Genomic DNA, 14,444 nt, shown 5'->3' with positions numbered 1-14,444 from the left:
TGTCTTTAGGGATCACACTACATGAAAACCTCTCCCTGTAAGATAACTTCAAGATTCACAGTCATTGAAATTTACCAAAGTAGACTTTTATTGAGGACTAAACCCTGCCTTGACTTACCCTCACACTCTTGTGTGAAAAGGAGTAGGGAAAGCTCCAGCCACTTAAATCTGATAGAAGCCATTGCAGGGTTCAGCTGTAGTCCTGACTCCCAGCCTGCCAGGTACATTTCACTATTTCTGCCAGGCTACCTGTGCTCCTGGAGTATGGCAAACCTCACCAATGCCCAGTTTTGCCAGCTGCAAACACCAAATTATTCTTTTTGCAGATGGGGAAACTGAGGCTGCCTTTTTCACTGGGTAACTTACGTAGTCCATATTTCCATTGAGGCCACTGTCCGTGGCAGAGATATAAGTATTTAATAACAGTAACTGCACAGTCATCCATCTCTTTGGTACCAGGAATAATAAATCACTCTAACAGAAAAGTGGTTTTGCTTTCCCTAGTTTCCAAAGCACGGCTTAAGATGGGACTCAGGAGTCCCAAAAACCAGTCTGAAACATACAGAAAAGAGCTTCAGCCAAGCTCTTGAATATCCTCATGGATATTCACTCTTCCATAACTGGATCAGGAATGATTTCCACTCTTTCCCAAAGCAAGATCTAGGTTCTATCTATTGAAAATTGTTTATGGCATGTTGAAAATAAGCAGAAGGAAGAAGTTCCTGACTCAGTGCGTGCTTAAGCTGGAGAATGTCTTGCTGCAGGATGTGCTGGATGCTCGCAAGCACACGCGGGTTCAAAAGTCCACTGAACAATTACATCAAAGAGAGACACTTCAGAAACTACTATGAACATATGAAAAAAAAAACAAAAACAAAAACAAAACAAAAAAAAAGTAAAAAACCAAACCAAAAAACCAAACCAAAACAAACAAACAAAAATAAAACCACCACACTGCAGACTCCAGAATTCCCTGAATTGCAGAGCACTGAATTCTAGGAAAATATTTGGGGGGATCAACAAAATTCCCCATTCTTTTACTCTTCCCTAGGCATCCAAACTGGCTGTTGCCGGAGACAGCAAACAGAATCAGACAGACCTTGTGTTTCTTGTTCAGCTGCTCTTTCACTCTGTTTACAAGATCCATGTCCAAGTCAAGGCTCAGGGTGCAGCCAAGCAATTAAGTAAGAGAAATCCTTCAAACTAAGTTTTTGACATGCAACAGTGGAGAGTAGCGCACCTGTGGGATGAAGCTTCCTTCTTTGCACGGGAGAATTACGCTCCCACACCTGGGCTTATATTCATTTGCGCTTGTCCCCATCACACAGCTGTTCAGATTAGTGTTATTCTCTCTAGCCCGGGTGTCTCAAAGCCTCTGTCTCCAGCAGTTGGAGACCAGCAGCTGTGCAATCATATCTGCTAACGTATGGGATATAAAGGATCTGTTAAGTAAAACCAAACCAGGGAGGGAGGAGGGGGAGAGATCAGCGCAAAGAAATCAGTCCTGCTAAGATGTGATTAGGGATGCCCCACAACACCCAGCTGCAAGGAAGAGGTGAACTCAGCAAACATTTTAAAGCCTGCAGCAGAATTAGCCCCTTGAGGGTGTTGTTTGATATGGGGAGGAGGAGGGAAAAGGGGCCAAATAGGAGCTGCAGGTGGAAGGAGGGTTTGTTTGCTATTCTTTGGAGTTAGGTAGCACGATGCTTCTGTTGTTCGGGTTTCTGAATCTTGTTGGATTTTCCCCCCATCCTAATTTTTGAAGCACCTCTATTTTACAAGGTTCATGTATTTTCCAGCAAGGTACTACGGAGAAGATAATTAGCTAATTTACAATTAGCTACAACAGTATTCATAATCACTTCCCCTGTGGAAAGGGTGGTAATCATCATCAAGTAGCTGTAGGACTGCTGTGAAAATGGCAATAGGAGTGTGAAACCCAGGCCCTGGGAAATGCCCTGCTTTTAGCCTATTGATCACCTGATTAGCACAGGTTAAGGGGAGTGTTGGGGCACTCTGGCTCAAGAGAATGACAGGTCTGAGCTTGCAGATTTGAGTTCAGCACCCAAACCAAACTTTCATAACATTCAGGGCATCTGCAGCCTACCCTTCTTCTTTCAAGCTCCTTCTTTCTTCTTGGACCTGTGGAGGGTTCCTTGGTCATGACCATCTGAAAGAAACCCATGTCTATAGCTCTTTTTCACCACTGTGACTTTGGAAAATGCCTGATTCCACTGTTGGGAGTTCTAGGGGATGAAAGGCTGGACATGAGTCAGCAATGGGGTCCTGTAGTCCAAAACCAGCCTTGTCCTGAGCTGCATCAAAGGAAAGTTGAGGCAGGTGGTTCTGTCTCTCTATGCCATTTTTTGTGAGGCTGTTTTTGTATTTTTGAGACTGCTACACCCAGCTCTGGGCCCCTGCCATAATAAGGGTGTGGAGCTGTTGTGGAGTATCCAGAGGAGGCTGCACACAGGGGGCTGGAGCACCACTGCTATGAGGACAGGCTGAGAGAAGAGAAGTCTTCAGGCAGACCTTATTGGGGTCTTTAAATACTTTAGTATGCTTATGAGATGTGGGGACAGACTTCTGAATATCGCCAGTACCAATAGGATAAGGACTCCTGCTTATCAAACAAAAAAGAGCACATTCACTCTAGATACAAGGAATATTTGTACACCAAGAAGTTGGCAAAACTCTGGCATAGGGGAGTTTCTCGTTCTTTAAAACTTTCAAGATCTGTTGGGCAAGTCTCTGAGCAACCTGCTCTAGCTGAGCATGTCCCTCCTCACTTGCAGGGGCAAGTGGACCCTTTAAAGGTCCCTCCCAATCCAAACCACCCTGATTCTGTGCATGTCAGGAACACTCTCAGTGCTATCTCCTCTTCCTTCTCTGCCAAGGACATATCAGGAGAGTGGGCAAGCAATATCAGCTCTGTTTCCTGCATTCTCTCTGTTAAATGTGCCACTTGGTCTTGTGCACCAGCTTTTCTTCTTACCCACACCTGCATAGAAAACTTCTCTAGTTGCTTGTTTGTTGTGTCATGGTGCCAAGGAGATAAACTAAACTCCTTCCCATGGTGCCAGCACCAAGGCACTGCAGCTGCTCCCCCTCTGTGTGTGCAAGCATGTTTGGGAAGGAGAGGAACAGCAGCAGGCACAAATAGTTATTATCTATACAAATTAGCCTGGGACACAGAGATGGTGAATCTGTCCCTCTTTATTTCCAAGGCCTCGGAAGTTCTAGATGGTAAAGCCGGTTTGTGCTTTCCTGATACAAGGATTCAACCTCTTTGTTTCGCATGAGGAATACAAGAACACAAGTGTATTTATATAGTCTTATCTAAATGTACCCCCACGCACACACATACATTAGCGAGAGCTATCTGGATAAACACAATCCTGTGTCATGTCTCCCTGCGAGTGACCCTAATTTTCCCCCAGTCCCTCCACAATTGCTGTGATTCTTGTTCTTGTCCTCTTGCTCCACGGAGGGTCAAACATCCTGCATCTCATTGTCCCTTCTGTCTCTTTAATTAGTGCCCGTCCTCCCCCCTCTCCCCCTCGCTCCAGTGTCCCCCCTTCCCATCTCCTTTCAGCACTTGGTTTGCAGCACTCTGTTATTTCACCTTTCACGTGCGCCGCCTCCTGCCTCCTTCACCAGGCCCATCTGACACCTCTGCCTTACACTCATCATGGAAACATAACATTTAAATACAAATAGAACAGGGAATAATTTAACCCCTATTTGCACTGGGGAAGGTGCCAAGGCTGCATATAAACACTGCAGGGAAGTCTGTAGATGTTGTATGTTTATTTGACAAGTTGCGTTTCTCCACCACGGTGCCTCTCAGCCAGATTTTCCTGACAGGCACGAGCCTCCACTCCTGGCAGAGTGGTCAAGAAGAGGGAAGCCTGGTTCCACAGAGAAAATGGAAATGTGACCAAAGGGACATCTCTGGGAACCCTGATTTGCCATTGCAGTGGTCTTTCTCTCCCTTCTTGTCCTCCTGCGAGGATCTTGAAGTGCTACCTTCTGTCACTGCTGTGATTTATTTGTGGCAAAATGGGGCAGCCTTGAGCAGATCCTAATCTTCAGTATCAGAATTAACCAGCAAAAACCTCTCCTTTGTGCCAGCACACACATAAATATCTAGCCATGTTTGGACATTTCCATGGCAAAGGGGGCACAATGGACTCAGCTTGATAATGGAGTGTACAATGAGGGAAGACAAAAACATGAGGAGAAGAGGCTCACATGGACACCATACTCAGTTGCAATGTTGCACTGCTCATAGTGGCACTAATTTAGAGATGTTGCTGCAGTAAGGTTAGTGGGGAGTCATCACATGAGACAGAAACTGAAATTGTGACTTGGGAGAATGTACTAGACAGAAATTTGGACAGGTTGTTCCTCACAAAACCAAAGGGAAGATGCTCAGATATGAATGAATACTTGATGCAGAGACATGTGTGGCCTTGGGGAGGCTACATGGAATAGGCCTCTTTCATCACACCTGTTCTTAGACACACTGAGTAAGCTCACTGTCTTCATTCCCCTCATGGGGAGGAGATGGAGGATGCTCCTCCTGGGTGCCCATCTCCATTGAGCAAGGCTGTGTGGTGCTGAAAGGTACAGCTGCCTCTCTTTGGCCACAAACCAGTTTAGGTTGGAGCACGAGGTCATGTCCACAGCTCATGCTGGGTACATCCCAGTTCATGGGCTCATTCCTGGCTACTTTTCGTCTTTCCCTTCTGCCCTGGACAGTGATACTTCTGTTCTCCTTGACTGAGTGTTCACTTTGGTCTGGGACCCATGTCTTAGGAAGTCTGGTCTGAAGATTTTTTGCCCCACAATGCCACAGTCTGAAATGGCATTGAGCACTGAGCCTGGCAGTGGAGGAGATAGGGGACTGAGTCTGCCCAGTGTTCTGAAATTTAGGTGTGGAGCCTGAGACAGGTGTAGTGGGAAAACAATGTCTCACTGAAAAAGGAGGAAGCATGTGACTCAGGATGGTGATATATATGGATTATTTTTGGTAGAGACAGGCCCTACAGGCAGGAAAAGCTTAGGGACAGCATCATCTAGAGCTGCTCCAGACTCGTGTGCAGCCGAAGACTCAGAGTTTTGTAGGATGTAGCACCCTCAAATCTCACTAGAGGACACTGGAAACACCTGGTGAGGAGCACCAGTGGTGTGCACATGTGGTCAAGACACATCTTGATGACATCAGCACATCCCCTCTTAGTCGCAGACATCTTTTATGAAAAATCTTTTTCTTAGGATTTTTTCTCCTGAGAAGCTGAGAGGCCTCAGGAACAAAATGTAAACATTGATTATCTGCTGCTGTGGAATGCAACAAGTAGGTCTTTGATTGGCCCATGTTAAGTGTTTGTAATTAATGGCCAATCACAGCCCAGCTAGCTCGGACAGAGAGCCGAGCCACAAACCTTTGTTATCATTCCTTCCTATTCTTTTGCTAGCTAGCCTTCTGATGAAATCCTTTCTTCTATTCTTTTAGTATACTTTTAATGTAATGTATTATATAAAATAAAAAATCAAGCCTTCTGAAACATGGAGTCAGATCCTCGTGTCTTCCCTCATCCAAGAAATCCTGTGAACACTGCCACACCTCTTCATTTTATTCTTGCAAACTCATGGCCCTTTTATGACATATTTAAAAAACAGAAGTTTTCGTGAAGCTTGGCATGCCAGTATTTTGTCCAGGATGTGGAAGACTATTGTATGATGATGCCCAGGGTGTGAGAGGCTCATAAAAGACCATTAGAGGAAAAACTCATCAGCCAAGACCTGGAACACATTGAATGATCCCTTCTGCTGGACTCTTCCCTCTCTTTTTCTACTCAGGATATGTGATGAGTGTTGTTAAAACACAGCGTTGAGTTCCCTGAAAGAGTTGGGATGTGAGAGGCAAATGCAGCACTTTGTTATAGAAACTACTGAAAGTAAAAAAAAACTTGTTAAATCAACTCATTTTTTTATCAGTCTAGAGTGTGATTGTGTAAAGTTCTGGGACGGCAGATATAACAAACGATTCGCCAGACTACACAGGGTGATGTTTTTCAGGAGGGAGACAGGGTGCTGGTTTGGAGATGGGGTTGGAGGTGATGTCCAAGCAGTGGCTGTCCATGGGGATCCCCTTCACACCATCTCCCCTGGAGCAGCAGCAGCCCCTGGGGAAGGTGATGCCCCCCTCTGACAGAGCCTGCCCCTGATGGTCAGATGCCCATCCCATGGGCAGCTCACCAAAGCACCACATCACCTGCCAGCCACTGCAGACCCAGTGCACTGCAAAGATGTGGGGTGGGGGATGTAAAAATAATAATTTGAGCAGTTCCTAAAACACCTGGTTTCAGCTTTGCATAAACTAGACCAGACAAGGCAGTTTCAGGCCAGTTCCACACTAGAGAGTTTTGCTGACAGAGGAGGGATGTGATTTTTTTTTTTTTAATGATACATTTATATTAGCAAAAAGTCTGGTGAAAACAGTTACACAGCTAGAAGAGTGCTTTTGCTGATGCAGCTTATTTGAAACAGGGGAAGCTGTACAAAGTACAATATAAGGTTCTTCTGTTGTGCTGGAAGCATTTAACAGGCACAAAGTTTCTTGACAAAACCTTTTGCCAATCATGTTCCTAGCTCCTTCCAGCTCATCTGCCCCCTTCCTAAAATATCTTGCAGGAATCTGGTCCCATTTGCTAGGCAGGTTTTCTTCCAACATCTGGGAAACCTTTGGACTTTGCACTGGTCTCGTTTCCTAAGGCTCTATAATGCCCTAGACTGAAAGGTGCTCCCCAGTGCACACCATGAACTTCACCAGCTCTTCTCTGAGGCTTGTACCTCACATCTTGGAGTCTCTTTTGCAGCACACTTAGGCCATTGGGAAAACAAGCCTTTCACATGTGCATACCACCTTCTTGTGAGGTGGGGACAACCTACAAACTGTGTCGTGTTAGGTGGGGCTCTGTGCACCAGTACAATCTGAACTTTTTGTTGCCAGCAAAGACCTCCACACACCTCTCTACATAATAAATTCCAACATAAAGTAGGAATATTCTTTACTTTAACAGGTCTATGAGAAGGCCATTTCTGTTTTTCTCACCTATCAGAGGTGTACCTGTATCTCCCTAAACCTATTTTTCCTACAAGTTCAGCAACCTAGCTGAAGGCAACATAATTCCTGCTTTTCTGTGGGCAGTACACTTTTCATTGTTGTGGATAACTCGACTGCAGGGTTGAAAGCTCCTAATATCCTCATTCAATAGCCACTGCATGAAAAATTATTCACATCCAAGGCTGTAAAGTAATTTGCCAATGTGCAGGTGCATCTTGGAGAGGGGAATTTTGATCAAACACTGGTTTGAAGCAGAACAGATTGCCTACTCCAGTGATTTCTCAGTGAACAAAAGTGACATGAATTGCCCAATTAGTCAGCAGAAAAGGGTTATTGCAAACCAGTGTTTTGTTCAGCTTTAGGTTAACCTGTACACTAAAAAAAATAAATTAAATTTTAAAAAATTATTTCGATATTTACATATATTTATTCAAATTAGTTACATCTGCTCAGTAACGTGCTCTGAAAAAACCCTCTTGGTTCACACATTTACATAGTGTTTAATGAATCATAAATAAGACATTTATGAATCATGTGCAAATGGCCTGTTTACATACACGATGTAAACTATGTAAATTTCCTTTTTTTTCTTGGTGTAATGGTAGTAGTCTTTGAACAGAAACCTGATCGAGAGGCATCATTCAGCCCCCTCTGAGATCCTTCTGACAATCTTATTTTTTTCACCATTATTTTCTGGAGGTGTCCCATGGAGATCCCCAAACTTGGTTTAAGGCCAAGTATAAATCATAGAATCGTTTGGGTTGGGAGGGGCCCTGAAGATCATCCAGTTCCAATTCCTGCTCTGGGCTCACTCCAGCAGGTCCCTGTCCCTCCTGTGCTGGGAGCCCAGGGCTGGATGCAGGGCTCCAGGTGGGTCTCAGCAGAGCAGAGCAGAGGGGCAGAATCCCCTCCCTGCCCTGCTGCCCACGGGGCTCTGGGTGCAGCCCAGGACACGTTTGGTCCTGTGAGTGCACAGTGCTGGGTCACCCTGAGCATCCTTGTTCAAAACACAATTATCCACTAGCAGAAAACATCCTGCTTTGGCATGAAATACCACCTGCCTGAGCTATCTCATATATTAACAATCATATAAGTTAACTTTATATTTCAAAAAACAATTTAAGTTTCAAAAACTTTGGGCTTATTTCAAATGAACTTTATAAATATATTAAAAATCTCATCCAAACTGGTAGATACATGTCTCTGAGTGGGCATGAATGACAAATCTCCAGTTTACAGGCTGTGACTTCCGTTATATCCTGATTTTAAAAAGCTTATGTTTAACATTTTTTTCCTGCAACTTATTTAGTATTGCGAGGGCTACTAACTTATGTTATTTTTCATTTGGACTTGGTTCCAATATACTATATTTATCACATTCCTCTTGGATTGCAGTCTGAGCAATGTTGTCATTTCAGTTACTGCAAACTGACTGCAAAAATTGATCAGAAGAAGTTGATTTGGAAGACTTTGGTGCCTAGGTTTTAAGAGGCAGATAAAGACTTTATAAACAACCAAACCATTTTTGTTTGTTGTTTGGTGGTTTGGTTTTTCCAAAATTTGCTGGATTATTTCCAAGTACTCATGTGAAGTCAGAGGCTGTTAAGTTTTTTCGAGCCAGTCACCCGAAAAGACTATCAGCTTCTGAGGTGTGTCACCTCGGTGAAGTGACTGCTTGTGTTGCATGTGGTACTGAGCCATCTTGGCTTTCACACCCCTCCTGAAATATGGTAAGCATCTCTTTATTTTGTTCCAGAAGACAGAAAACTCTTTGTGGGCATGCTCAATAAGCAGCAGTCGGAAGACGATGTGCGCAGGCTATTCGAGGCGTTTGGCAACATCGAGGAGTGCACGATCCTCCGGGGACCCGACGGCAACAGCAAAGGTAAGGCATGCCTCGTGCTGTACCCTGCTCTTCGTGCACATATCATTTTCTGGTGTGACAAACCGTATCATGCAGCCCCCAGAACAGCTCCTCTTACTTTAGGCGGGGGCACGTTTTTACTCTGCTGGTCGCTCTCTGCTTGTGCGTCAGAGGAAAACGCTGATCACGTTGTGAAACACTCATCTCCAGTGGGCTGTGGGTCACCACATGCAAACTCATGCCTCCCCTCTGAACAAGGCCTTTACATTCACTCCAGATGTGCTCTCCCCACCCTGTTGAACAGAATGGCTCTTTCTTTAAAAATGCCAATATTGATACTTTAAATCTTGGCTCACCGTCTCCATCATCGCCTCTGTTTGTCTCTCATCCACCAGCCCCAGGTCTTTCCCTTCTTCACCTGCTCTTTGTATGGGCTCATACCAGCCAGTGATTGCAGCTGCAAGGGTACATGCGCCAGTTTAAATATTACATTCATTTACTGTTTGAAACACGCAAATATTTCATTGAAAAACATTGAGGTTCCTTTCCTCCTTCTGCCACTTTTTTACCTGAATGGCACAAAAGATCTTCTGCTACAGCCCAAGAATGAGCATGAGGCTTCTTTCTGGTGCAGGAAGGTTATCTTTTTCCCCAAAAGTCTCTAGACAAAGTAACTTCAATCTGAATAGGAAACCCTCTCCTCCTGGCCATTAATGTGTCCATTAAAATTGATCTGCATATAATATAGCATAAAATGTGTGGGTATGTGCAACACCAGAGAAGAGGCCAGTCTTCACACAGTTCTTATCTCACTGGATATTTTGACAAGGTACAACATCAACCAGCACATTTTTGCAACTATGTCTTTCTCCAGTGCATCACTGCGATTTGGATTTTTTGCAAAATCCAAAATTTTTGCAAAAAAATCCAAATCACAGTGATGCACTGGAGAAAGACATTGTTATTCCATAAAATCACTGGTGGCCAAAAAAATTACTTTACACCAGCCTCATAGCTGTTCAACACACATCAGCACAGATCAGCCTTCTTGATATAAATGGCTTAAAATAAACTGTGGGCACCTTTTTTCAGTTTTGGGTTCACTTCATTTCCACCACACCCAAAGACAGGGGCTGGCCCACAGGGAAGTAGTAGGCTAGGATGTCCTAGAGAAGCTCCAGCCATCATAACAGCAGACAGTTAAGCATGTCATTCACTGAGCAAATCAGTAAACTGGGAAAAAGCAAAAAAAACCATGTCAGGCTGCTTCCACCTGGAATGAAATTTAATGACAAAGGAGTTAAACAGAGTAATAATAAAGGCAATAAAGTCTGAGTTCTGTGAGAAACAAATTCCAGAGGACATCCAACCCATGGACTTGTCTTCATACTTGCTCTATCTTTTTTTTTTTTTCCTTCTAAAACAATTTCATTATAAGACAGAATCTGAGTGGCAGCTCCATATTGCTAACCAGTTTAATTATTAGTGCTAGCAGACTGCAGTCTCAGGCTGACGTTTCACTGAGCTGTTCAGGATCAATACTGAGCCTTGACAGAGTTAATATTACCAGCTTCCATTTGCTGGTGCTATTTACTGAGAATGTGAAGCTCCTAATTTACACACACACGGTTTCGTGCATGCACGCATGCACACAGAGCAGTCAATCCAATGGAAAACTTAAGGCTAGTGCCCTTATCTTAGGAGACAGTCAGGCAAGCCACAACTCCCACAAAGTTATTCCCAGTCTGTAATGTTTTCCATCTGCTAGAAACCAATATGTGACACACATTGCTTGTGAGCTACTTATTTTGGGCAAAACCCATAAGGCTTAAATTCTACGTAAGTTGAGATCTAAGCAGATTGTCTAAATTCCAGATAGCAGTCAGATCCCATGCACTTAAATCCTGCCCAGCCCACCAGGTATCCCTGTGGTGAGCCTCTACACCCTTCAGGTAGCTCAGTGCAAGCACTGCTCTCAGAAGCTGGGTAGCAGCTCCCCAGTTTAATCCCATTCCAGGCCAGGCATAGCCAAAAAGCTGCCTAAGCCTTTCCTGAAGCTGTGGGTGCTCTCCTGAGCCATGGGCCATGGCCTTCAGGGTCTGCAGAAATACCTCCTGCATGAGTTGCAGTGCTAGGAAGGGTGGCTGGAGCAGGTAAGCAAGTGGCAGAAGAGCTGGGACTGAGGAATTTCTCACCCTGAAGGGGAATGCAGCACCCTGGGAGAGGATGGAGTGCTTCTGCACCACTCCAGGTGAAGCTCATGAGGGTGCAGGCAGGAGTACTCAGGTGAGGGACCTGAAGTGGATGCAGAAGGACCCACAGCGCCTTCATTGCTGCTGCTCTCTGTGCAGCCCTAGCCTGGAAGCAAAGGAACAAGAAAACCTTAAGCACATGTATCACCCTGTTCAGCAGAGGTTATATCTCTGTGTGTGTCAAAATCCCTTCACACTCCAGAGCTGCTCCTGTCAGAAGGACACCATTGTTCTGAGGAGAGTGACATGACTCACATCCTCAGCTCACCCGCTCCTGGAGGCAGCTCTGGTGACAATGGCAAGGAAGATTATGTGCACTTCTGGTGCTGTGTACAGAAGCCATCTGATTGAATGCACAAACAAAAAGGACAAAACGTTGGGATCTGTGCTATTGCCTTGCCATTTACACCAGTAAAAGCTGAGTTTTCACTCATCCTGCTACCTCAAAACCTACTGGAAGCAGTTAATAGAAAGCAGTAGGAGGGATCCCATTAGCATCCTGAGCATTAAACAAGATAAATGCCTGCTACTCCCTTTATTCCCACCTTTATCCAGCTCCACTGATCCATCAGGACCCTCAGCACAGGGGTGAATTTCACCTGACAAGAGTGAAGCCTTCAACATGATAGCAGCACCACAGCCAAAAACCCTGCTCTAAATTAAATTGGTGACTGGAACAGGAAAGCTTTTGTATATTTGCTAATCAGCATCTTCTTTTTAGAGGCAGAAAGTACAAAAGAATCTCTGCAAATAATTAAACACCCTAATTCTGGATTATCTCTGATTAATGAAGAGGAAGACGCAGTATCTCAGGAGCCTGGGAATGCTGGGCTGGGATTATGTCATAATTGATCCTTATTGTTTCCAGCTGAAGTTTATCTATCTCATTTTCTCATGATTGTCTCTTCTCAGCTCCTTATAAATTAGATCCAACTATTAGCAATAATCATTGGGCTTTTCCTGAAATACAGCCTGAGTGCAGTATTGGGAGGGTGATGCAAAGTGAACAGCCCTCAAAGTGAACTGTTAGATATTTTATATGTGTATATTATTTTTAGAAGAGGCTATCACTGCTTTCTTCAATCTCACTTCAATCAGCCTGCAGTGATGATTTTAGGGACCTTTGGGGTTCATTCTTCTACTTTGCATCTCTTCTAATTCCACCCTGTGCTGTAGGGATCCAAAGGGGTGTGAAGACTTTCTAAACTTGCAGCAAAGGGGCTGGAGAGCCATCCCACTGTCAGGACTGGCATCCTGTGCCCTGCAATCTGCAGCCCTTCAGGGAAACCGAGAGGGCTTTGCAAATTGATTAAAAGCTCAAAAGTCCTTGGTAGTAATAGAAGGGGATGGAAGCCAAAACTTCTCAGATCTCTCCCAATCTGTTCCAGAAACTGCCTTAGCATATGGAAATTACCCTTCCCATCTCTGAGTCAGTTTGCTTGTAGCTGGGAGTGTTGGCAATACTTTCCCCCACCCTAGAAGTGCATGTAACCCTTTGAAGTGTTGATCATTTCTGCACTCTAGCGCACACCCATAAATGCACCTTTCTGCCCTAAAACCTTATGTAAGAGTTTGGTGTGAGATTCCCCACACAGCAATACAGGCCAGAGAAACACTGCCCACATTTCTCTAATGTCCAGAAGAGAACACCTACACAGGCACTGACTTTGCAGCTATGAAAAACTTAAGATTCGAGTTTCAGTGGTGGCAGGATGGTAATCAACACATGGGTACCTCTCCCACCCCTGCTACTTCACCAGAAGGTGTCTCATGCTTTGCCAGACCTAAGTGGCTTGGAGCCAAGACAGGCTCTGGGCAGTCTGTCACAGAGCTCTACCAAGCAGTGAAATCATAAGGTACCTTGTGGGCTTGGAGTAACTCAAATACCTTCTGTACATTTGTCCTGTGCTTGCTTGTGTCAAGAATGTGCAGCTTTCCAGTGACTTGCACATGATTCCATGCTGTTTCTCACAACCACAGAGGGAGGAACACTCATCATTAGGTCTAATATCAATAAAAGAAACAGCTTTTTCGCTCAATAAATTGTAAAGCTGTGCAAGGTTCTGCCATGGAAAGCTGTGGATGTCAAAACATGACTGGATTCAAGATGTTCTTGCTAAGTTTGTGTCTGTCAGTACTTGTTACAAGTAATGTGGGAATTCTGGAAGCAGCTTAGCCCTAAGAGGTCCTCAGGCTGCTGATGTCTGGACTCTGGAAAGGGACCAGGACTGTGACAGTGTTCACAGGGGTTCTTGGATGAGGGATGAGACGAGCATCTGACTCTATGTTTGAGAAGGTTTGATTTATTATTTTATAATATACATTACTTTAAAACTATTCTAAAAGAATAGAAGAAAAAGATATTATCAGAAGGCTAGCTAAGCTACGAATAGAAAAGAGTGATAACAAAGGTTTTTGGCTTGGGCTCTGTGTCCAAGCCAGCTGACTGTGATTGCCCATTAATTACAAACAACCACATAAGACCAATCACAGGTGCACCTGTTGCATTCCACAGCAGCACATAATCAATGTTTACATTTTGTTCCTGAGGCCTCTCAGCTTCTCAGGAGGAAAAATCCTCAGGAAAGGATTTTTTTATGAAAAGATGCCTGCAACACAGGACACATATTTTTTTTGTTTTACCTTCTTCACAACCACATTATCAGTCAGTTCTGAGGACAAGACACTTAGCTAGATGGAATTTCATGGTACCCACGCAAACTTTCTTACGCTTTTCTTTTTCCTCTTCCAGGGTGTGCATTTGTGAAATACTCTTCACATGCAGAGGCCCAGGCTGCCATCAACGCCTTGCATGGCAGCCAGACAATGCCGGTGAGTAGCTCTGTCACACGGGCAAGTGAGAATTGGGCCAGCCCTGGCTGCCCTGGGGCCTGATTGAGGAGGAGAAATTACTTACCTGTGCTCTACAACTCATCATCCAGGCCCAGGGCCTTGGGTGTGCTTAACTCAGCAGAGGAAAGGCTGGGATGGCAGTGTCATTCCTCACTGGCACAGAACCCCAATGTTCTGTGGTGCTGTGTTCTGTCACCTGCAGTTTTGATGGCCTGAAAAAAAGACACATGGTTCACACATGCCAAAAAGTTTGGGTCAGACTCGCCATGGGCACAACCTCTAAATTTTCAGAGGGATGAATCAAGTAAAAACCAGTGTTTAATGTTTTTTTTTCATTTTCCCT

At 44.5% G+C, this 14,444-nt stretch overlaps 1 protein-coding gene across 14 annotated transcripts in view; it reads left to right on the top strand.

The window, feature by feature from the left end:
- The window catches only part of CELF4 (CUGBP Elav-like family member 4), a 712,585-nt gene that overhangs the window by 585,182 nt on the left and 112,959 nt on the right, over positions 1-14,444 (top strand). For 10 of the 14 annotated variants that reach the window (XR_009115967.1, XM_058044471.1, XM_058044473.1 and 7 more), the window contains exons 4-5: positions 8,889-9,017; positions 14,001-14,080. Coding sequence is in view for 13 of the 14 variants with exons in the window: in XM_058044471.1 (XP_057900454.1) it covers positions 8,889-9,017; positions 14,001-14,080 (209 nt within the window). In the remaining variant the exon portion in view is untranslated. The remainder of the gene's footprint in view (positions 1-8,888; positions 9,018-14,000; positions 14,081-14,444) is intronic. The other 4 variants (XM_058044482.1, XM_058044480.1, XM_058044472.1 and 1 more) reach the window with 1 other exon arrangement.

Source organism: Melospiza georgiana, chromosome Z (genome assembly GCF_028018845.1).
Source record: "Melospiza georgiana isolate bMelGeo1 chromosome Z, bMelGeo1.pri, whole genome shotgun sequence".
In the NCBI taxonomy this organism is placed as follows: Eukaryota; Metazoa; Chordata; class Aves; order Passeriformes; family Passerellidae; genus Melospiza; species Melospiza georgiana.
The sequence above is the reverse complement of the archived record's forward strand: the minus strand, read 5'-3'. Positions and strand labels throughout refer to the sequence as shown.